The sequence below is a fragment of the Phascolarctos cinereus genome, unplaced genomic scaffold (assembly GCF_003287225.1).
Source record: "Phascolarctos cinereus isolate Bilbo 61053 unplaced genomic scaffold, phaCin_HiC Scaffold_2;HRSCAF=192, whole genome shotgun sequence".
NCBI classification, from domain to species: Eukaryota; Metazoa; Chordata; class Mammalia; order Diprotodontia; family Phascolarctidae; genus Phascolarctos; species Phascolarctos cinereus.
Window position 1 is genome coordinate 413,331,750 of NW_027555625.1, and position 25,732 is coordinate 413,357,481.

A 25,732-nucleotide genomic window follows, 5' to 3' on the forward strand; every position below is an offset into this window, starting at 1 on the left:
ATGGTGTATTAGCATTCTCATTCTACAGGTGGGAAAACTGAGGCTCAGAGAAGTGACTTACTCATGCCACTAACATCTGAACCAAGACTTTAAACCTAGGTCTCAACTCTAGGCTCTGTACTATTCCTTCCATAGCATGATGCTTCTCTTGGAAAGTTATTATGACATAAGTCCAAATCTGTCTCCTTGTCATATCTCCCCGTTTATCCTACTCCTTAGTGTGATCCCTCTCTTAGAAAAGCCCTTCAGATGTTTGAAGATATTAATCACATCCCTCTCCCATGGGCATCACTTGCCACACTTGTGAACGACAGCTCAGGGCTTTGTAGCCCTTTGGAGTTTACAAAGCATTTTCCTTACAACATCTTGTAGAGGCAAGGAGCACCAAGTCTTACCCCCAATTTTATACATGAGAAGACTGTGGTCCAGAAAGATGAAGCACTTTCTGTGACATTAGGTAAACGACCACCACTCTAGGCCTCAGTCTTCCTCACCTGTCAAATGAGATTGGATTAGGTAATCTCTGAGTCCTTTTCAGTTTTAAATTCTACGATCCTAAGTAACTGTAGAGGGAGATAGTTTTTTGTATGGTGGCTCTGCTGTCACCTTATTTCCAGTCCTTGCTGCCACTGGCATGAATGGCCTTGGGCAAGTCACTTCACTTTTCTGAATGTGTGTCCCCCATCTGTAAGATGGAAATAATACCATTCCCACACATTGAGAAAAGGGAAGTGACAGCTATCCCAACAAGTGACCCTCTTGGTTCTACACAAAGACTTGGACTGACCAGGAACTCCGGGTCTCCTGAGGCAGCCACTTCCACTTTGAAATAGTTCCAATTGTTACAAAGTTTTTCCTTAGAATGGGTCAAAATCTGTGTCTCTGTACCTTCTACCCATTGTTACCAATTCTGTCCTCTGGAGTCAGGCAATGCAAGTCCAAATCCCTATTTCACCAGAAGGCCATTCAAGTATGTGAAGATGGTCAGCAAGTTTCAGCTTAAGTCTTTTCTTCTCCAGGCTAAATATGCCCAGTTCCTTCAACTGATTTGCTGTGGCATGCCACAAACCTGATGAGCAAAATATATTTTTTCCCTTTCCCCAAGTTTTGCAGTAAATACCCAACTAAACATGTCAGTCTTTATGCAATCACTCTATCTCCATGCAATGTTGCCTGCTGTTCTCTGGAAAACGGGGCTCTGGGTTCAAGGCAAAAAACAAAAACCTCAACATAAACCAAAAACCCCAGTTTGTAATAAAGTTTTATTTTCATATTCCAAGATAAAACAAATACACAATCAAATGTGGAAATAAATAACTAGAAAATGCTTTGGAATTCAGGTTTTCAAACTCAGGGAATTGCAGTCCATAAGCCTTTTTTTATTTATTTGATTTTAAGAAATGTGGAAACTGTAATGCTTTTAAAAAAAATAGAAAGTACAGTCTCGTACAGAAAATCTTATTCCACCCTCTCCAATCGTGCTCTCCTATGCTACAGCACTCTGATTTTTTTTTTTTAATGCACTCGAGACACACAAACTGCTCAACAGATTTACTCAAACAGACTCGCTCAAGAAGAAAAAGGCACAGATTTAAGGAGACGCCAGTGATTTTTCTGAATGTAGCAACCGAGGTCTTGGCTTGGCAAATGAAGAGACACTTAGGAACTGAAAGAGCCAAGAAAAAAAAAAAAACAAAACAAATGTGTCAACTCTTCTGTGTTACCTGCCTTCATTTAAATGGATTTTTAAATTAAATTGTATAAACATATGATATAAAGTCTGAGCTCCAAGAAGCTTCCCCCCCCCCCATATTTCTGCTATGTACAAATCTTTGTACACACTGTTAATGCTCCTTATACATTTACTACATACTCTACACCCAATCAAGCCAGTATCCCCCACCCCCTTCGAGGACCTGGCCCTGAGACATAGAAGTGCACTAAGGCAGCCCAACATATCCTCTTGTTTTCTGCCAGAGGAACAGCTGGAAAGTGGGAGTGACCAGTGGCTGGTGGGGCACACTCCACCCAATCATATGTAGTCGTCCTCTACTGGCTCTCCATTGACATCACAATAGTGGATGAAAATGGCAACCACTCGCTGAAAAACTCCTTTCTTCATTTGACGCAACTCTGAGATTTCCTCCCCTATTGTTTCCATACAGATGTCAGCAGACAGCTGCCCTTTCCTCCGGGGAGCGTAAATGGTGGCTACGAACAGAGAGGGAGAGGGGGAGAATGACATGATTATTGGAATGATTTCAAAACCCAGTTTTTGGTTTATGCATATGGCTTCTTGGAGGCAGTCTTATTACACAGACAGAATACCTTGTTGAAAATGACAGCAAACACAAAAACAAAAAAAAAGCAAATAAAACAGTCTCTCAAGAGCAGTATGCCTCAGATAATATCATTAACTGATTCTATGAAGATGCAACGTTAGGCACAATAGTAAGCAGCATTACGTAGCACAAACAGAAATATATTTAGATTCAAAAGTACTCAAGTCCTCCCTGAGTTTGCTTCCTGGCTTTGCTATTGTCCATCTGCACTTGCAAAAGTCTCATGACCTCTTTGGGTCTCAGCACCGTAAGCTAAATAATGAGGGGACTGGATTAGATGACTGACCTCTGAAGCCCCTTCTAGATCTGAGTCTAGAATTCTATATTCCTTTGACCAGATGATCTTTGAGGAATATTTATTACCATTTGGCTGGATATGTAAGTTCATAAAGCAGTCTACATAATCAAGAGATCCTTGATTCAACTCAAGTCCATCAATATTTTCCATAAACTTCTTGTAACTTGAGTGAATTTCAATGAAACCAATTCCTCTTTAAGCTTAAGAACTTAAGAGAATAAAAATTTTCAAATAGTAGTATAATCAAATATGTCATTTATAAATTGTATCTGCTTTACTTTTCGTACCACATGAAGTTCTGAAGCAGAAAACTTAGCTGAAGAACTCAAAATCACAACACTTTAGAACTAACTAAAGGTGACAGAGGGTTCAAAATTCAGGCCCCACTTGAACAGAAATCCTCTCTAATCGGCTCCACAAGCAGCCCTCCAGTGATGCAGAACCCACTGTCTTCTGAGGCCATCCATTCCATTTCTGGATACCTTGTGCATTAGGAAGTTCCCCTTGTAGTGAGCCAAAAATCTGTCTTCCTGGAGCTTTTCCCTACAGCTCTTAGTTCTACTCTTTCGTTCAAGCAGAATAAACCTATTCCCTACTGCAGAGAAATCTCAGCAACTATTAATTCTTTATGTCAACTGTTTCCTCTTTTGTATATAAATTAAGGGCCATTTTTGAAAGTGTGGAAAAAAATCCTTCAATATCTGAGAAAATTTCAAAAGGTTACTTTCCTGAAGAACATTCAACTAAAATATCACAGGTCTCAAAGCAATCAAGTACAATGAAACCAGAACACAGCAAGCAGTAATTACTTCTTTCATCATCTTCAAAGTCATATCTTGCATAGCTATTAGGCTCTGCTGTCCGTAGTGACCTCAGCCATGGGAAGTCTGTAATCATGGAATATGGGGCTCCATCCACAACACCTAAAACAAGGATACATACAGGAAGCCAATTTCTCCAGAGCAAATGACAAGATTATCAGGTTAAAGAGAATTTAAGGTATGTTCTCCCTACTAACTCACCATCTAAGAAGCACTATGGTTGAGAGGAGGGATCACTGAGCTTGATAACCAGGAGATATGGGTTCTACTCCTGCTCCTGGTACAGGCTAAATATATGATTTGGGGAATCCCTGACTTTTTCCTCTGGACCTCAGTTTCTTCTTTTATAAAACGAGTGCATTTGACTGTCCTCTAAGGTCTTTTCTAGCTCTCATCATTCTACATTCTATGATCTCTTCCTTACTCTAGCATTCTCAGTTTTGTTCAGTCCTTAAATTTTTAAACTATGTTAAAGGACTACTACTGTGAACTTCCTTCATGGAAATGTATGTGAGCAGACCAACAGTCATCATTCCTGATGTCTTGCTATTGGCAGGGATATGGAATCAATCTAAACTCCTGTTTTTTTGCCAAGCTTACCTTAATTGCTGGCTTAATGCCTATGTATCTAAACAAGCATCTGCACTTGATCAGTCTTTTAAGGAAACGGCTATTTTTCTTTTGTGTGTGCAAACAACTCTTCAGGTCTCCAATATTTCATGCTTACCTTCTAAAGTATAAATCTCTCTTCCCCAAGGGTACTTGGTATACTTCTTTAGGTCTCCTTCACTTCGTGTGGCTTCAGGAAAAAACTCATACTTAATGAGTTCCCTGCAGGCAAAGGGGAAAATACAATATAAATTATAGAAATGAGAATATTTCAGGGGAAAACCGCTTATGATAGAGGGCTGATTCCACTGCACCTATTTATATACACACACAGCAAGCACATTCTAAGCCTCCTAAAGTGGAAAGACTGCTAGACTTTAAGTTAGGAGACTTGGGTTCAAATCCTGACTCTCCCACACATTAATATGATCTTGGCCAAGTCACTTCACTTCTCAGAAATTCAGTTTCTTCCCTTTTTAAAAAAAAAAAAGGGTATAATAACCCCAGGAAGGCATTGATGTATTTTACAGAAAGTGCCTCATAAGTCTTAAAGCACATTAAAAATGGGAGCTGTTATTAAGGGTTAAGAAGAAGAGAAATTAGCAAGGGCTCTCTCTATATTCTGGGTCTTTGTAAGAAACATTACAATGTTAGAAATTTCTAAACTAAATGAGCTCTTTTCTCTATGCATTTATTGTGAAAGATACGGAGTTACTGAGCACAGGAGGATGTGGAAGTATCAGGGTCATACAGGTACCAGTGCTTCCTACTAACTGACTGAGGAACACGGTATTTACTGTAGACAATGATCTATTAGACAAATTAGAGGTTAGGCGAGGGCAGGAGTCCTGGAAGAAATACCCCATTCCAAGTTTAGGATCAGACTGAGGGAGCATTTGGTTTATGGTTAAGGGTATCACAAGGCTAAAATAAGATAACAGATATAAAGCATTCTGCAAACCTTACAGCACTATATAAATAGCAGTTATTATTATTAATCCTATTATTATTATTATTGTTAAAGCTTAGAGTCATCAGGCCTTTAGCCTGCTGATGACTTCATTTCCTTAGCCTTCTGCTGAGCTCAAGCAATGCTTACAGAGCAATACAGGGGTATGCAGGTAAATGTTTTAATAACAGGAAGAAAAAATTGTATGCAAACACCTTTAAGTTTAATCTGTATTACTAATTCTTTCTCAAACTAGATAATTAACAAAAGAATAGATTAAAGCCCTGATTTGTAGCAAAGTGCTTACTGATTTCCAGCATAAATGCTCATGCTGAAAATTTAACAATCAGTTTGTTAAGAGCTGGCTTTAGCACACTCCTTTTTATGGCAGTTCTTGATTTAAACGTGGTGGAAGTCATGGGCCCATAAGGGTCACATCTGAATCTCTGATGGGGACAGTTGTAAGAAACAAGTTTAAATTAAGAAGCTTAGCATTATTCAGTTGCTATTGGTCAAATAACTGTTGAATGCTCTGATCTTCATATTTCTCTCACACAGATTACAAATTATTCTTTCTCTGTAAGTAAACACCTCTATCATAAACCTCAGTGTGGCTGGGAACATGAAAGAAGACTGGGTGCTTAAGGGACAGGGTGAAACAAAGTGGTAGTGAAGATCTGTGATCACACGACAAACGCGGAGGCTTTCATGCAAGTCATGCAACCTCTCTATATCTTGGTTTCATGGACCAGATGATTTATAAGGTCGCTTTCAATTCTGACATCCCATAATTCTAAGAATGTGGTCTTGGCTATCAAGCAGTGGCTTGACACAGGCAGAAGTCAAGAGGCAATGTAGTATCATGGAAAAAGAAGTGATTTTCTAGTCAAAAGACATGGTCCAAGTCCTGGCCCCAACACTTATTAGCTATGGGTGATAGGGATAATAACACCTGAAAAACCCACCCCACAGAGTTGTAAGGAAAGCGTTTTTATGAACCTTAAAAGTACTACAGAAATGTGAGTTATTAATTCAAGAAAGAAGCAAAGTAGGATAGAGTTCTTTAGGTACTGACTGAGTCCTGTTCATGACTGGCTCAGGGACAGCTATGAAAATAAGATGGCTGCCTGCAGGTTTCATCACTTTTCATTCTAAGTTGAAAAAAAATCACTCCCTGTCACTTACGCTTAAGAGGCTTCAGGTGAGTGTCCTCCCACAGAAACACAGAGGCAGAGTGGTTCACAGAAAGAAGGCTGGCTTTAGAGTAACAGGGCCTAGGTTTGAAGCCTGGCTCTGACAATGGCTATTTGTGTGGCTTTGGGCAACTTCTCTGGGCCTGTTTCCTCAGTTACAAAATGAAGGGACTGGATTAAGTGACCACTGAGGGTCCTGTCCCATTAACTGGACTATCTCATTGGCCTATGATTATCGTAGCATCTGAGAGTCACCTGTGGGCACTGCTTCTCAAAAGCAGGAAGGTCTTCAGGCCTCTCTAGGCCTCTCTGCAGATGGATACTTACTGATTGATGTTTGCTATTGTGTCCATCCAACTGCGAATGCGAACTTTGTTCCGCACATTGGGAGGGTTACTGAACTCGTGAATGATACAGATGTGATAGGGATAAGGGCCGCTGAATATCTTCTGTTCCAAAGTCAGTGTGTCGACCTAAGGGGAAGGATACAGATGGAGGGCTCAGAGCCAAGATGGGTCAGGAAGGGAGAGCCAAAGGAACAGCAGAATTACGCCTCAGCGACAGGCTGTGAATACAGGACAGCCCTTTGGTTCTAACCTGGGCACTGTCACTTAACTAGCTGTACGGGTGTGGAAATATCACCTGCTTTCTCTGAATCTTACAACTTACTCAGCTGTAAAGTGGGAATAATACCACTTACCATCTGTACTTCATAGGGTTGCTGTGAGGAAGGCGCTTTGTTCAGCTAGAGAAATTTAGGCTCTTATTAGGAGGCAACATGGTGTAGTGGAAAGAGCCCTGGACTAGAAGAAGAGGTTGGTTAGCTACTCTTGTGACCTGATGCAAAGGGCATCTTTCTGAGCCTCAGTCTGCTAATCTGTAAAATTAAAGGACTGGACTAGACTACCTCTAAGATCTCTTCCAGTCCTAAATTCTATGGCGCATACTCTTACCTTTAGACTGTAAGCTTGTTAGAAGCAGATTATGTCTTTAACTTATTTCCTCCTTAATATCAAGCACAGTATTTGGCACATAATGTTTATAAACAGTAAATGTCTATTATTCATTCAAATAAATGGCTTCTTATTATGGACCTACTATGTGTAAATGCATTGGTTTAAGTTGATAGGTGATATAAAAAGAGGAACAAAGACAGCCTCAGTCCTTAAGAAGCTACAAAATATAGTAGGGGGAATATGTAACTCACATGCTCAAATATGCTAAAATATATGACACGCATGAATAGGCTGCATCTTATTACTGAAAGAACTGTGCAGAGGCAGCATAAAGGGCATCGTCATCTGAGAGACAAAGGACTGGAAAAGGAGGTGGGCTAGACACATGGTGAGAGTGAGAGATAACAGACAGACCGCCCACAGGCACTTCGAGTATCCACGAAATGTGAAGAAATTTTGGGGAAGTTCCCCAACATGTTGCAGGTAGGGAATTCATGGTGGGATGGCATGAGTAAGAGTTGGACAGGATGAGAAGGCATGGATGGACTGTAATTTGCACCACGGGAGGTTAACACCTACATCAATGAAATCACAGACCCACTGACATATGAAAAAAGTACAAGAGAAGCAAAAAGTGCTATGAGATGAAGAAATCACTTTCAGATGAGGGGGAAAAGGAAAGGCTTTCTGGAAGAGGTAGCATTTGAGCTGGGCCTTGAAGGACGGGTAGAAACTCTACAGGCTAAGATCTAAAAGGTGAATGTAGGAGGGTGGAATGATCAAAATGAAACACCATTAAGCAAAAACAGAGCTAACTACCTACTTCTTTGGGTAACAGATGAAGAAGGGATTAGAGGTATAGGGCAGAGTATGAATAAAAGTACAGAGATGGGAAATTATGGAATGGGTGCAAGGATGGCAAGTAGATCATTTTTGGCTAGGACGTAGAATAGGTGAGGAGGAAAGCAGGAGACAAAGTTGGAAAAGTAGGTTAAAGCCAGATACTGAAGGACCCTGGATATTAGTCCCTGTGTTCAAATCTGACCTCTGCCACTTACTATTTTGTGTAGCCTTGGGAATGCCACTTAATCTTTCTGGGGCCTGGTGTCCTCATCTGAAAAATGAGGGACTGGACTTCCGAGATTCATTCCAGTTCTAAATCTGACTTCATCTTTGTTTAGAAACCAAAAAGGATCCTTAGAAAGCCTTTGAGCAGTGATATACACACATACATATACTCTCTCTCTCTTTCTCTCTCTCTCTGTGTCTCAACTTTGTACCACCAAGACCCATCTGGCAACAAGTTCAAGATAAATTAAAGGAAAGAGAACGAAGAAAAAGAGACAAGTTAGACTTCTGCAACAGTCTAAGTGACAGGGAAAGAGGGTGAGCAACAGTGCCAATCTTTATCTGCCTGGCTGAACTCTAAGTGTTTAGAAAAATTCTACTGTGGTAGCTTTAATAAAGGACTCCAGGGTTCATTCTTAAGAAAAATATGTGGGGGGATAGTATAAATACAAAGATCTAAAAAGTGAATGTATAGGAGTGGGGTGATCAAAAAGCAACCTCATTAATCAAAAGTACAGTCAGCACTACCTGTTGCATTGGGCGAAGGTATATGATCCTATTTCTTTCTGCAGGCATCCTTAGGATTTGATCTAGTACCTGATCCATGTTCAGTTTCTTGCACTGCGCGTAGTCAAATCGGTTCACAATTGGTGCATTTTCAACTTTCAAGTGCTTCAGTACTCGACATCTTGTAGCTACAAAAGAAAACATAAAGTTCTAAAGTCCCAGCAATATAACCAAAGTAACACAGAAACATGGCTTGTTTTGACTCATTCTGAAGACTAGCCAATTTTTTTAGACTAAGATGAACTCAGAGGCAGTACAGTGTAGTACAAAGTGTGCTGGATTTGCAACAGGAGAACCTGGGCTCAAATTCGGGCTCTGCTACTTACATGACCTTTAGGCCTTACATGTCCTTTGATGTGGGCAAATCATTTGACTGCTAGGCCTCAGTTGCTTCATCTGTAAAACAACTGGTTGGAGAAGATGGCCTCTAAGGTTCCTTCCAGCTCAATTTCTATGATCTATTATCATCACACTCATTGGTTATTGAAGAGACGCCTGCTCAGACTGTTCCTGACAGCCTCTGAGGTCCCTTCCAACACTGAGACTTAAGGACTAAGGGTTAAGTGACTTGCCTAGCCTCACACAGCTAGTATATGACAGAGACAGAATCAGAATCTAGGTCTTCCTGACTCCAAAGTTGGTCCTCCATGAACTATAATATGGAACCTCATAATATGGATAGAGTTGGCATTTAACAAATGATGCTGAGCCCTTACTTCATAGAGGGACCTGTTATTATATAGTAAGAGGGTAGGGAAGAGGAGAGTCTATTTCCAACCCAGTCTACTTGATATAATCAGAGAAAAGGGCAGATAACAGAAGTAATGGTATTACTTGGTTAAACTAAGGGCAAAAACATGTCTACGCTCTTATGTTTTTATAGTGTAAACATTTTTCTCTGACCAAACACTGGCTAGCAGAAGACTGGCTACAACCTTTGTAGCCTTTAAAAAGCTAAGCCTGCCAGTTAGTGTCGTGCCAGTCAGGAAGAGGAAGAGCAGCACAAAGATATCACAAGAACCAGGATATTATTGCCCTGAAGTATCAGAATTCTGAGTTGCCATGGCCAAATGAGTTCCCTGAAAGTGTGCCTCAGTATTCATGCACTCTAGGTCTTGTCTACTTTTTCTACAAATGCTCTAGTGTGAAAGACTGAACTCCACTTTATGTGGGAAAATATTTTGTAGCTACTGTTGTTACTATGCTATTTTAGTAAATGTCTTTGCTTTGGGCTATACCCACTATCTGACTATTAAAGGTAATCTCACTGCTGCGGGCTTTTAAGCTATCGTTTTAAAAGTAAAGACTCAAAGAGTACCTGTAGAACTTATGAAAGTAGTCATACCCTCCTATCTCCCAAATTGCAAAAAAAAAGTTTAGTGCCAACTTGGAGAAGTAGCCCTGTATCACATAGCCAGTATACATCAGAGGCAGTACTTGAACCCAGGTCTTCCTGATTCCAGAGATGGTCCTCTATGCACTACATCATAATGTCTTACATTATGCATATGGTAGGTATTTAATAAACGCTGGTGAGCCCCTGTGTAGAAGCATTTGTGCTTATGTTCACCTCCTACTTATCCCCTTGGATTTATACATAAGGCTTTACCTCATGGGTAAAGAAGCCTAAGAGAGATATAATTTATTTTATATCGCTCTAAGACATAATTAAGACTACAGCTGGAAATTATGGGGAAGTGGGGAGGACAATGTTAAGGGATGAGCATTTACAAATCAGATCTATATAAAACAAGGATGGATTGCCTCTGGAGGTCATGACTACCTAATCAATGAAGTTTTCAAACCTGATCTCTGGTCAAAGGTACTTAATGAGGGGATTCTAGAGCATGGATGAAAGGCTGGACTAGATTACTAAGAATACTTACAACTTTTATAATACTATGATCTCTTCTCTGGCCTTACTGCAGGTTTACGTAAATTCTTACACAAATAAAGAAGATGATAATAATAGGAGACAAGAACAAGAAGTTGCTCACGTGGCCATCCTGTTTCCATTAGGCTAGTCTACAAGTACATCTAAATATGATCATAGGGAAAAACCCACCAGACTTGGGATCACAGGATCAGAAGGCTAAAAGAAACCTTAAAGATCACCTAGTCCATATAGTCTGTTGCCAGGCCCATACATTTGGTAAGCCCTAATGGAGCTGGTGCTCAGCTGGTACAGCCTTTGAGAACAAAGGATCTTGTTTTTTTTTTTTTAAACCACATGATCAAAAAGTGGTGGAAGATTTCAAGTAGAACTTTATTATCATTATTACCTTCCAAAGAGATGTGCTATTTTATTTATTATGCTAATCACAAACATAAAAAACAATTTAAATTTCATTCATACAGTTACACTATTTGAGGTAATCATAAAAAGACCTTATGATTCTCCATAGGTATGACAGGAAAATTTCTGCACACGAGCCCCAACATAATCACTAACAAAGAACCACTCTAGGCACAAAGATGTGATTAGGAATGACGGGAAGCCATGATAACTCTCTGGTAGAGTTTGGAAAGATATTCCTCAGGTACGGAATCACCTATATGCAAAAGGAGGTGCCAGAAGTTTTTCCCCCCTTATGACAAAATCCAGAACCTAATCAATTAGCAACGGCTATAACTATACACTCTCTGTCCCTATGCTGAAATACTACCTTGACTATTTAATAATCAATCATGCACATGAGAATTGACTTTTAAAAGATGCTCATGTTGATAACATAATGATCTAATACGTGTATGTATGTACATACATATGTATGTACATATGTATGTATGAGCTCTTGGAGCTAACAGAGCAAGTATTCCAGACCTTAGATATAAACACCTACCATGAATGAACATCATCTTAGGACAATCTTTTAGTACTAGATCTGTGATTCCACAGTTGGTCAATGTGATTCCAACAAGATTTTTGGATTTCAAGACAAGAACCTGTTGATAACAAAGAACAAAATTGATACAAAGCAAATTTAAATTCCAATTTATTATTCAGTATTATTTTTAAAAATACTATGTTTCCTTATAACCCTAGAATCACTTTTGTCTCCTCCCTTTCCCACCACATCCAAAGAGTAGTCCAGTTTTGTTGGTTCCACCACCCAAATAACTATCCAGTGTTCTCTCTTCCAATATCATTGCCACAACTCTAGTTCAGACCTTATCTTTTATCAACTGGACTGTTCTAAAAGCCTCCTAAACAGTCTTTCTCTAACCAGATTCTCCCAACTCTGATCACATTTTTTCAGAAAGCTTTCACAGTAACTATTTCTAATGCACTCCCCGATCACTGTGGGGACCATCTTCAGTCATCCTGATCTATATCTTGCCACTGGACCCAGATGGATCTGAGGAGAAAGCAAGGCTGGTGACTTTGCACAGCCCTCCCTCACTTAAATCCAATTCACTTGCAAAACAAGGCATCACCTTGGCGATGGTCCTCTTCAAGAACGAAGGATAAACAAGCAGTGAATTGTATGCAGCTGCCATAGTGGGGACCGAACTGGCCAGTTCTAATTGGGCCACACAGATCCTGTCCTATCCTCTCCCTCCTCTCCCTCTGTCCACATGGGGAATCATGCGCAGCTGCTCTGCCCAAAGGAATATAAATTTTGACTGCTGAAACCCTGCAAAATATCTTGGAGTTCACAGGCTAGATTTCTTTTTTAAGGACCATGCCTTAAACCCAAATCACTCTGGCTCCCACTGATTGGCCAACAACAGGTCCCAACCCAGGCCCCCTTGGTCACCGTTTGGGCCCTGATGAGTGAATGTAAATAGTAATTGTTTCTCTTTTGGCCAGAAACCCTGAGGGTCTTCCCCTCCTAGGTTGATTTTTTTTTTTTACTAGTTAAAAAAGGCCATTCTTTGCCTTATTTCTTACCCAGCCTTAATCACTGAATGGGGTTGCCTCAGTCAAGCTAAGGCCTGGGACAGACCTTAGCTTAAAAAGGCCAAGGGCTCCCTCTGTATCCAGGGCCATCTCCAGTCGTCCTGATCTATATCTGGTCACTGGACCCAGATGGCTCTGGAGGAGAAGGTGAGGCTGGTGACTTTGTGCAGCCCTCCCTTACTTAAATACAATTCCCTTGTAAGTCATGGCACCAATTTCCTGATGTCATGGACCTCTTCAAGTGTGGAGGACAAACAACAAGCCTGATCGTTGTCACTCCTCTATCTGAAAACCTACAGCGGCTCCCCAATGCCTAATGATTAAGAACAAATTGATGCTGGCATTTGATCAGCCCTCCACCATCTGGCTCCAAACTACTTCTTTTGAGTGTTTTCTCATATTATTCTCCTTTTCTATATTTAAGGTTTCGAACTAAAGAGACTGCTCTCCATCTCCTATTCTTATCTTGCCTTCTCTAGTCTATGTTCAAGATATCCTCCATACCTGGAACAGAGCTCTTAACACCCATCTTCAGCGGCTGAAGTTCTTCCTTTCCTTCCTCAGGTGCTCCCTACACTACAAATCCTCTCCTAAACTCCATCTTACTCACCATATTTCTGTACCTGGCACTCACTAACCCTCCAAAAGAGGCCACGCTATATGTGAGATTTTAACAAATACTTCAAAGCCCCATGACTATTTTTTATTGTGTTTACTACCTTCATTGACATGTATAACCCGAGGGGGTTACGTGCCATGCCTTGGCATACAGTTTCTGTGAGTTGTTGTGACTAGAAAAAAAATCACTATCCAATGGTCATCCTTCTAATAATGAGCCTCTTTGAACTGACTTTCATTAGTTTTTAGGCAACAGGTACATTATCATGTGTTTGCATTTCTAGTACCTTCCAGCTTAGTAGGAGCTGCCAGATTTTGCTTTCTACTAAAGCCTTGGAGAACCCAGAGTCACCTTCAAGCCAAAAGGGCACTGAAGGAATAATTACATATAGGATACATTAGCCCAAAGAGCATCCAAGGTCCTCCACAATCTGTGATCCTACGATTACAAATTTAGTATTCTTTCTACTACATCCTGCTTATATTTTCACTGCAAGACAAAGAAATTATATAGCTACGTTCTCATGAGTGTGCAATGTAACTCAGCTTCTATTGCACGAGAAAAAACATTCTTTTGATTACTTTAATCCAAAAAAGAAAGGGATGTCACCTGCACATGATCATCCTCGATAACAGGATCACTGGTGCTCGTGGACTTATCAGCCGTCCTTTTCCGCTTCATGGCATGACGTGGCTTTGGTTTGGCAACCTCTGGAAGGAGAGGGAAAAAATAATCTATTTCAGTGTCTCTTCTTTCTTTACATTTTCTCCCTTGTTGACCTCAGCTACTCCTATGTCTTCAATGATCACATCCACGAAGAGGATTCTCCACTCAATAGATCTATACTTAACCAGATTTCTGGACCTGAAATTCTACCTATAAAAGCCGCTGACACCTTAAATTCAACATTTCCAAAACTGAACTCATTGTCCTCCTCCCCACCAATCTGTTTTCTCCTCCTGATTAATAAGACCACCATTCTTATAGTTATGTATATTCAAAACGTTGGGATCACTGCAATCCTCCCTTTCCCCAATCTTCCATACTTTCAAAGAACCTTAGAGCTGAAAGGGACTTTAAAGATCATGTAATCCAACCATTCATCTGATGCAAGAAATACATTCCATAAGACGTTAGAGTTGAGACATACAGAATGAGAAAGAAGGTGAGAGCTGTTAGATATTGTACTACAAAGAAATGACATTCAAAAGACAAAAAAAACAGGAATAAGTACTGTTTATGAAAGCTAGGTGAAGGAGAAAGGAGTGGTCAACTATATTAAAAGCTGCTGAAAGATTCAAGGATGAGGACTGATAAATAAGTCAAAAGGATTTAAGAATTAAAGGACTATTTATAATCTTAAAGAGAGCAGTTTCAGTGAGGAAGTAGGATTGGAAACCAAACTGCAAAGAGTTGAGGAATGGGAGATGAGGTTAAGAAACAAGGGTAAGTGATTCTTTTAAGGAGCTTAGCTGTGAAAAGAAGAGCCTATAGGATGACAGTCTAGTGAAGGTTCTTTTTAAAGATGGGGTGGCCTGGACATATCTATAATACAGCAGAGAAGGAACTAGTAAATAATGGAGAGATGAGGAGGAGACACAAGAAAAGCTCCCAGAAGAGACTGAAGGGCCAGTCTTGGCAAGATGAGCTACCTCTTAACCAGAGGCTGTAAAACGCAGGGCATAAGACAGCATGGTAGATGGTCTCTATTTTCTTACTCCAGGTAACTGTACAATTCTAATTTTTTGTCTTTGCCCTTAGTTTAATGCCCCCATCCCACCCCACCCCCACAACCCTTACCTCCCACCTTGGCTAATAGAGTGACATTCACAGAGTCATCAACTTCTACGGATTCTTATCTTGCAAACTTTCATTCTGCTTGGGTTAGCTACAAGTCACCAACTACTTACTATCCTTTAAGTGATTGCTAGACCTAATCACCTGCCCTGCTAATGAATTCTAAAGACCTTTCTTTTTGCCCTCCCTCTACAGCCACTAGGTACTACCATCCAATCTGCTGATGCACCTTAAGGACCTGGGGCCTTGCCATTTATCCCAATGCTAAACCCTTCAGGTCACCTGAGCCTTGCCAAACAACCTGCTAATGCACATTAAGAACCCAGATCCTTGCTATGCACCCCAATGTTGAACCTCCAGGACCCCTGGGTCTTGCCATCTCTTGCACCATAACATTCTTATGACTTCTGGCCTTTTCCATTCACCCTGCAGGTGTTTTATGTGTTGTCTCTCCTACATGGAGTGTGAGCCTGAGAATAGGGGCTGTCTTGTTTTTTCTACCGCAAAAAATTGTGTGTCACCAGTTCTACATCACAGCTCTTGGCAAACAGTTAAGTGCTTACTGAAGGTTTTTTTTTTCATTTATTCACCTCTATTATGCCCCTGATAATCACATCATCCAAACTTATTATAACATCTGTATAACTAGCCTTTTGCCTCTAGTTTCTTTTCCCTTCCATTCATGTCACAAACTGTTGCCAGATTAGATTCAGCCCCTTTCACAGTGTGGCCTCTACCTTTCCAGCTCTAACTCTTTATACTGCTCACAACTTCCATATCATCTCTCTACACACTATGCCACAGCCAGACTGAATTTGGAGTTACAGCACCTGGGTTCAAGTCCTGCCTCTGTCACAACCCGTGTGACCACTCTCAAGTCACTTTACCTCTCTGGGTCTGTTTCCCCATCCAGAAATGAGGGGATAGATGGCCTCCTTTCAGTTCTAAATCTATGATGCTATGGTGATGTTCGTCACTTAAATACATTTTATATTTTCCTACTTCTATGCCTCAGCTCTTGCAGTTCCCCATCCCTTTATGCCTCAATTTCCTTATTTATAAAGAGGCTGAACTAAGTGATTTTAATTTCTTCCAGATCTGAGTCTCTGAAACTATGCCTAATTATGACTCCTTATCAGGGAAAGAACTGAGCAGTGCATAATAACAATTTCAACAGCTATAGGGTTTAGAGAATTATCAAGTTCTCTCTTTATAATATACCCAGTGAAAGTAGGTGGATCAAGTGTTATCCCCTAAAAATAGAGGTGAAGCAACTTTGCCCTTGTCGTTACATGACAGTGGGTATTCCGACTCAAGTCTTTTGACTCCCAATATTCCATTATACTCTGATGTCAGGCCCTAATTCTCCAACACAGAAGATGACACTGCCAAAGCATTACCTTTAAAAAGAGAGGATGAGAAAAAGGCCACTTCTCCTTTCAAAGGCTATTCCTTTCATTCTGAATAGCACTGTAATAGAGTCACATATTTTTTTAAAAAGTAACCAGTACTCTAGGGAGCTTATCTTTGATCTTTAATTTTTTAAATTTCTTAAGGAACCCTGTGTCTGCAGAGAAACAAAATATAAGTGGATCTAAATTATGTGTAACTACAGAGATAGTATAGCACAGTGAAAAGAAAACTGGATTTGGAATCACAGAACCTGGGTTTTAATTCTCCCTCTACTACTTAGTACCTGTATGATCTTGGCAAGCCTCATGACATCTTTTGGCCTGTTTCCTTACCTGTAAAGTGAAAAGGACTGACTGGCTGACCCCTAAGGTTCATTCTAGTCCTCAACTACATTCCTATGAAAGAGGCTGTCAGCACAAAAGTTGTCCCATCCCAATCCCAAGAAGAGTTTTATTCAATTTAAAGTTAAGATCAAGTAATTATGAACACTCTTTATGCAAGAAGTAAAGCTGGAATTTCAGAAATTTAGAATCAGAAAGAAGTGACTTTCCCAAAGTTAGTAAATACTAAGCCATCTTCCCAGCACAAGTTATTTAATAACACTTCCAGGTTTTACTCCTGCATGTTGTTGGTTTCCCATTGTTTTGACTAAGATGATCAGAAGTTTTCCAGTGACTTCCTGTTGCCAACCTGGTAAAGTTTAAACTCCTTAACCTCATATTTAAGGTTTTACACAAATTAAATTGGTGCCACTCTTCCTTTAGGTGGACTTGTTTCACATTCTCTTCTCTGCATCTATGATCTTGCCTAATTGGTCTGCTGGCTGCTTCCATATACACTCCACTCTTATCCATCTCCATCCTTTTGTTTATGCTATATCATTAAGACTATGAGCTCCTTGAGAGCAGGGACATTTTTTTGTCCTTTTTTGTCCCCTCAGTGCACAGCAGAGTGCCTGGCACACAGCAGGCATAAGAAATGCTTGTTGACTTGACTACTGTCTTGATTCCCCATTCCTTCTACCTTTTAAAATCCAATGTGAACGCCATTTCCTCCACGGAGCTTTCTCTGACTCTCCCTTGGTTGTGACCTTTTCCTCATCAGAGCCCATTAAAATAATTTAGTTGCACCTCATTTATGTACTTACAACACTTAGGACTTCATATTTTAGTTATCTGTGTGTCGCACCCCTAGTAGAATTTAAGTTCTATTAGGGAATTTGGTATTGACGTCGGTGCCCAGCATAGTAGGTATTTAATAAATGTCTGATAAAACACAATTCAAAACAATTTAACTCTTAAATATGTTGTTTCCAATTTCACTCACTTGAAATTTTTCTTTCCCAAGTTACCAATGATCTATTAACTACCAAATCTGGTGGTCTTTTCTCAATCTTCACTATTGACCACTCTCTCCTCTATGGGTTTTTGTAGTACAGCTCTCTCGGTTCTCTTCCTACCTGTCCAATAGCCTCTTCTCCATTTATTTTGCTGACTTATCATTTATGTCTTGCCCCCTAATAGTGGGGATAAGCTCTGTGCAAGATAGTTTTCACAGAAGAACGTGAGTGCCTTGACTGTTTTTATTTTTCCTAAATCCCTAGTGCTTAGCACAGTGCATAGGTAGTGCTTAATAGCTGCTTTTTGATTAGTGACTTCATCAGCTCCTACAGGTCCAATGATCTCTATTATGCAAACGAATCTCAGATTTATATTTGGCCCTCGTTTCTCTCTTGAGCTGCAGTCCCACACCATCAACTTTTAGATATTTCCAACTGGATGTTCCATAGAGGTATCTCAAACTTATCATGTCCAAAACAGAGCTCATTATCTTTTTCCCAAAACTCACCTTTCTTCTAAACTTTTTTTTAGTTTTTAATAGCATCCATTTATTCAGTTTTTTTAATTGAAATCTAGATCTGATTATGATGTGTCCTCATTTTTTTATTTATTTTGATTTATCAACAATCACTTCCATAAGCTTTTGAGTTTTAAATTTTTCTCCCCATCTCCCCATGACACCGTGCAATCTGATATAGGTTATACATACACATTCCTATTAAACATATTTTTATATTAGTGATGTTGTAAGTAAAAATTAGAACTAACAGGAGGAACCACAAGAAAGAGGAAACAAAACAGAAGAAAAAAATGGCAAATGGTATGCTTCGATCTGTATTCAAACTCCATAGTTCATTCTTTGGATATGGAGAGCATTTTCTATCATGAGACCTTTGGAGACATCTTAGATCCTTGTAAACTTCTCTGTCTGTCAAGTATACCGACATTCTAGTTACTTATGTTGGTAACAGCTGAGTCAGTATCTGCTTTCCAATCAGTGCAAATCTTTCCATTTCTACCTCCTCAACATCTTACATCCATTTCTGTCTCTCTACCTACAACCACCACTATAATTCAGGCCTTCATCAACTCTCATCTAGACTACTATATTCTTTGTTTTCCTTGTCACAACTCTCTCTCCCCTCCCCCAATCCATCCCATACACATCTGTCAAAATGATACTCCTAAAGCACAAATCTGGCTATTGTCACTCCTGTGGCTCCCTATTACCTTTAGGATCAATTTCTAACTCCTGTGTTTGACATTTCAAGTCCTTCCCAACATGGCTCCAACCTACACTTCCAGGTTTAATATAGACTGCTTCCCTTCACACACTCTATGGCCTGGTTATACTGAAGAAAAGGAATATACTACAATTCACAAGGAACCCAAGAAAGACACACAACATAAGTTTTAAAGTACCATTTAGCTTGATGCAAATGTACCATATGATGAGATTCTATATAACTAGAGTTCATAGAATCTGAGAGTTGTAATTAGAGGTCTTTGAGGTCATCTAGTCCTACTTCCTTTACATACAAGAATGATGGTCCAGGATTGGGTGGTATCTGAGAGATGAAAAAAATGTCATTCCTTGACCACTGAGCTCACAGGCGCATAAGAAAGATCGAGAGAAATAATATGTTTCTTTGTTGTTGTGATTACTCAGTGTTTTTCAAGTTGGCCTAAATATAATAACCTTTAAGTAGGATTTCACTATAAGGTTACTGAAGATGCTGAAAAGAACTGTCCATAATCACAAGCGACTAAGATTCGATAAAAAAAAGACACGGATGTCTTAGTAAATTACAAGATCCCAAACTCCAGTTTTTTCTTATCAAGGTAGTAACTCCCTGTAGTGGAAAGGAGAATCCTTTTGAAAAAAAAAACATGCCCTGCAGTACCTCCAAATACTTTCTCATACCCACCCCATCTAGTTTTATCTTATGTTACTCTCCTTCACTTGTTTAGTAGGCCTCCTATTCTCCCAATTCTTGTCCCACCCATTATGGTCCCCCTCTCAGCTCATCCCATACAATCCTGAAATGGAATTCCAAATCCCATCTTAATGTGAAGTCTCTCCCTTTCTTCAGGACCCAGCTCACAAGTGTCCTCTTCCTTGATGCTCCCCAGGTCAATGTTACTTTTCTCCCCTCCAATTTCTTCTTGTACTCTGCTTATCTAGTCTTCTTGTTTCTATCTTTCTTTCCCTTGCATCAGTTATCTGTCTACACTTTTCTTCCCCTATTAAATTACAAACTCTTCTGAGAACAGGGCCTAGTTCATATCTGTCTTTGCATTCCCAATAGTAATAATAACAATTATAGATCTCATTTACATGATGCACTACAGATTCCAAGACACTTTGAAACATTACTTCATAGAGGCATCCTGGTGTAGCAGATTGAAAAACACGTGGATTTAAAATCCTGCCTCACACCAGCCTCTGAGGGTCACAACCTCTCTGTGCCTCAGTTTCCTCATCTTTAAAATGAAAAGACTAGATGGTTTCTTAAGGTCCCTTTCTGATCTACGTCTCTGATCCTATGACACAATAAATCTGTGAAATACATTCTACATGTATTATACCCACTTAACACAAGAGGAAACGGGTTTAGAGGGGTTAAGGCATGCACTCACAGCTATACAGCTCCTAAGTATCAGAGTCAGAATCTGAACTCAAGTCTTTCAGATTGCCAATCCAGCAACTTTTCAACTACACAATGCTGTCTTCCCAAATCTCTTGCACTACAGATAAATGCTTAAGTGAATGGAATGCTTTAGTATGGAACATATGGATGACTTTCTTCTGAAAGCCTTAGGTGAACAGCAATCCCTCCCCCACCCCCAACATCTGGATAACAACATTCCCTAATTCAGTATATTACCAGATAAAAGCAGGAGAGAAAAAGGAACTAATAAGAAAAACCTCAAAGGGAAGGCTATAGCAGATGAAAGGATCAGGGTGAGAAGACAGCCACTGGAGATAGAGATATTTCAAATAAGTATAAAAAGGTATAAATAGTTAATGTATCAGTGTGGGATTTTTTTTCTATCGTTTTTTGGGAAAGGAAGGACAGAGTTTAGCTTTGAAATTCAGGGAACCAAACAATTATTTAGCTAACTTCTGTGATGATACTTAGAAATCTATGGTTGAAAGCCTTCTTAGGAAGCAATAAAAGGGATTCCAGACTGAGATGGAAGCGATCGCCTTGGACTAATGATGTGTGTAAGCCATCACCCAAACCTAAGGTCTAGATGCCCCTGCAAGAGATTCTTGATATAAAATCCCTGAGGTTATTCACTAACATTGCTTCTTTCCTTTTTTTTTGGGGGGGGAGAGGAAAGAAGGAAAAACCTACCTACAGTGTTTAATATGAGTAGAAGTGGGGTGGAGTACATAGAGAACAGGAACACCTGGGCTCAGTCCTGCCCTGAAATATCCTGAGGCTTGGTAACCTTGGGCAAGTCAGTGAAGCTCCCAGTGACCCAGAAAGCTCCCTTTTTAAAAAATTCTAACTTGCAGAAAAGGTGTCAAATTGTAGTAACAGTAGAACTCTCTCACTGAAAGCAGATGAAATCACAGGTCTGGTGGAAAAAAAAAGGAGGGGGGGTTCTATATACACTACGTGTCCATATCATGAGAAATTCTATAATATAAATTGATGCTCATTAATTTTACCTAAAAATCTAATTTCTATAATATAAATGAAATGTTTTAGAAATGTACAGCTATTTTTGAAATACCATTTTTCTTGTTTAAAAAAACTTTCATCTTCCATTCTAGAAATTAGAGGCTAGCAAACATTTCAAACCAAAGGGTCTACTTTAGTGGTAGAGTCCCATCTTGTGGCTATTTAGGATACTGCTCCTAAAAACCATGAAATCCTTGGTCCTTGGCAGGGTTTCCCCAAGATTGCTAGCATAAATGTGTTTTAGGGTCAAGAGAATTAAAGAGAAGTGAAGGCAGTTCATCTTAGACTCTATGAGTTAGAAGGGGCCTTAAAGGTCAAGTTCTTCCTACCCAGCATCGGAACGGTGTCTACAATGTCTCTTCAAGAGGCACGTGGCAGAAGAGCTCAGGACTCAGCCTCTTGTATGTCATGAACCCTTCTAGATTCTGGGGAAATCAACTGGCCCCTTCTTGGAATAACGTTTTTAAATGCATAAAACAGGCTGCAAAGGAAGCCAATTAAATAAGAATACAGATATCAAACTAGTTAAAAGTCAAAACCAAGTTCATGCATTCTAGGTTAAGAACTCCTGGCCCAGGGGAAAAAGTTCTGAACTCTACATCAGAAGTCCAAGTCCTTCTTCTGCCACATCCTGGTTATATAACTTTGGTGCAAGTCACTCACTTCTCTGAGTCTCAGAATCCTCATGGAGATGATAATAATTGCAATACCTCCTCTCAAAGTCCTTGAGGGAAAATCATGTTGTAAAGTGATATAGGCATGGGAGTTATTTTATAAGCTGTTAATCAATTTTTAGCTGACACGGGAACACAATACCTCTTGAGGTCTATCATTCCACTGTTGCACTGCTTTAGTTATGAAAACACTTTTTTCTTGTATTTGAAGCCAAGGGCTTATGTGTATTTTTAGAATTCATGTCTTTAGTCCAAATACTCCAGCTTCTTCAGTTATTCTTCCTATGACTTGGTTTCTAGATGTCTCATTTTTTATTATCCTTCTGTCTTCTTTTATCTCTCTCCTTAACAAAGAATATTCCAATTCTATAGTATAGCCAACTGAAGTACTTAACTGAAGTACTTAAAAATATTTATTAAAACATTTTATATTGTTCTTAATTTTAAAAGTTTCATGTTGATATTTTACATTTCACTAAATAGTGCAAACTGGATTGCTGTGTGTGTATGTGTATGTGTATGTGTATGTGTGTATGTGTGTATGTATATATGATCTTCAACTGAAACATGGTTCCCCATTCCTGCTTTAAAGAAAAACGGCATGTTACAATCTTATCTTTGGAAGGGACCTTAAAGGTCCCTACTCCAACCACTACTACAACAACCACTTAAGGAATAGCCAAGGTTGGCACAAAAACTTTCCAATACTAATTTCTTAAGTGTCAGTACTCTAACAAAGAGACCAACAACGTCAATGATTTTGGGTCTTCAGAGGTCAAAGACAAAAGTCTTCAGATGAGCAAGTGACTACTCGGGCTTATGGTAATCATACTGTACCAGCTTTAGGATTTCTATTGGAACCGAGGCCTCTTAGAAGAAATTCATCTATATTCGCCCTGTGGAATCGTAAATAAACGGTAAGGTGTATAAAGGTGGAGCAAGGCTTATATTCTGCATAAGTAGGATTCTTCCCACCTCCCAACCACAGAAAACAGATGCTTTTATTATATAAAGGAATGGGAGTCTGGGATGTTCTTGGCTTTTACAATGTAGCTAAGTCACTGATTCGCACTGCCAGATGATTTTGTTTTTATTTCCGAAATTTAAGTGGCCTTCACTTCTTGTTGATGCTCTATGTGTCAAGCTCCACCAGGAAAAAAAATCACATTCATTAGTCCAAATTAATCTGTCTGAAACAATGGGTATTTTTCAAGACATAAGACAAAAGTAAAACAAGTTATTAATCCTTACTTTTTCCCTCCTTCAAATTCTTGAATTATTCTTCTATGGAGGCAACTTTTGGTGGTTTCATGTTGTACTAAATGATAGCTAGCATTTAGTGTTTTAACCTCATTTGAGTTTAAACAACATTGTGAAGGAGACACTATGATTATCCTCATTTTACAGACTGAGAAGAAAACAGTGGCTGAAAGGTCAGGTGACTTGCCCAGGAACACACAGCTTGTAAGTAATCTGAGGGTGGATTTGAACTCAAGTATTTCTGACTCCAAGTCCAACACTGTACACTATGCCACCAAGCTGTCTCTATACCCCGTGTGATTTCCCCTCTAATAAGAAGCTTATTTACTATTAATGGCATGTCTTTGCCAATCTTCCTGTTTCAAGGACAACTGGGTTTTTTTTTTTTAAGAAAACATGACACAGTGGAACCAATGACCCTGTCATGCGTAAGAACACTTTAATTTTTCACAAAGCAAAACCACCACAAGATTAGAACAGATTTAACATTTTAGAAGGCCTAAAACAACTACAAAGATTTCTGCTTTTCACTGGGGGATCAAGTGCAAAAAGAACACAGACGCCTATACTGTAACTAGAAAAAGTTCATTCCTCGATTAATTTAGATTTCTGCTCTGAAAAGCCTTGCAAAACTGATCAGCAAATAAGGTCCTAACTTGTTTTAAAGGTTACAGAGCTAATGCTAGAGAATGACACTGTGTTAGAGCTAGAAGACAACTTATAAAGTCCAACCCTCTTGCCTGGCAGAAGAACAAAAAGGATCTGACCAAGGTCATCAAGCTAGTAAACAGAATTGTGGAATTTCAACTCAAGTCTTCTGATTCCACTCTAGAGAAATTCTTCAACTACAGTACACCATGCTTCTTCTCCCAAATAATAAAAATAAGTTACTCCCAATTTAAAGATTAAGGAACAAGTTCATACGTTTAAATGATTTAGTTAAGATTATAAAGCTTCTAAGTAGTGAAGGCTGGGACTCTAATCTATATCTTCTGACCAAATCCAAAGCTCTTTCCCTTATGAGTTATCCATAAATTTAAAGCTATGCTGCCTATGTAGTCATGGGTGCAAATGGTTACTTCTATAGCATTTTAAAGTATTAAGAATGCTTTAGGAGTTCTTTCTCCTTAAAAACAAGAGTCAATACCTATTAGCTGCTCTGAGAACTTTAAAGTGCTATGCAAATAAACTACTGTAATATCTGACCCCAGAAAATAGTTTAATTTTTACTGTGACTAGTGAAAGAGACATGGGACAGGTCAAACCACAGAAGTAGGGCTGTCTTTTTCCATTAATTATTTACTTGAAAATGCAGACAATCATAGGAAAGGAGGAAAGAGAAAGTTGTTTTATTAACATTAATACACATCAGAAACAAACTTGAATGCACAATCAGTCATTGAAGCATATTAGAGTACTGGATTTACAGCCAGAAAATCTGGGGCTTGAGGTCTGTCATCATTTGCTAGCTGTGTGACTGTGGGCAAACCATTTAACCTCTCTAAACCTCAGTTTCCTCACTTGTAAAATATATATAATACTTCAGCATCTATATTAATGGTCTTCTATAATAAAAATTACTTTGTAAACCTTAAAGTACTTCAGAAATGTGAAAAATTATTAATAACAATACTAATAATATATACAAAATAATTTATTTTCAAAGCAATGGCATATGCTGAATTGATGTTAGGAATTTCAAGGTCCCTAGATGAAAACAATATATTTTAACATGCACATAAAAAAAGTATATGCTACAGTCAAGAATAATTAGCATGCTCATTATTCAATTAGGCACCTGTTTATAATCCCACTGTAAAGGATCGTGATATATGGAATGCCTTGATTAGAACCATAAATCAAAAAAACACTGACAAGGTAGATATCGGTGCTTAAATTCAAACGTGCTTTCATCTGACAGGTATTAGTGATTCAAAAGGTCACAGCTCCTGGGCCTTGAATTACATATAAGTTAGTAAGTCCCCCTTACGGCTGACATCATACTGTATTATTTCCATCACGACAACAGTACAGTAGGAAAAGCTCGAGATTTTAGACCTGGATTCCAGTCCTTGCTTTGCCATTTAGTCATTTAAACTACTCTAAGCCCATGTTTCCTCTCCTTCAAGGTAGGAATAGAAATTCTTGACCTGTCTCTCCCAGGTTATTTTTAATGAGCACTAAATGAGATAATATGTAGGAAACATGTCATAGCTGTAAAGGGTTA

General features: G+C 39.2%; 1 protein-coding gene across 4 annotated transcripts in view; it reads right to left on the bottom strand.

The window, feature by feature from the left end:
- Positions 1-1,243: 1,243 nt before the first annotated feature.
- FBXO38 (F-box protein 38) overlaps positions 1,244-25,732 on the bottom strand; it is a 110,396-nt gene continuing 85,907 nt past the window's right edge. For 3 of the 4 annotated variants that reach the window (XM_020969110.2, XM_020969107.2, XM_020969109.2), the window contains 7 exons: positions 13,936-14,036; positions 11,647-11,749; positions 8,765-8,931; positions 6,540-6,685; positions 4,189-4,292; positions 3,450-3,563; positions 1,244-2,211 (listed from right to left, as the gene is read on the bottom strand). In XM_020969110.2, coding sequence (XP_020824769.1) covers positions 2,033-2,211; positions 3,450-3,563; positions 4,189-4,292; positions 6,540-6,685; positions 8,765-8,931; positions 11,647-11,749; positions 13,936-14,036 — 914 coding nt within the window. In that variant the 3' untranslated portion in view covers positions 1,244-2,032. The remainder of the gene's footprint in view (positions 2,212-3,449; positions 3,564-4,188; positions 4,293-6,539; positions 6,686-8,764; positions 8,932-11,646; positions 11,750-13,935; positions 14,037-25,732) is intronic. The other variant, XM_020969108.2, reaches the window with a different exon arrangement.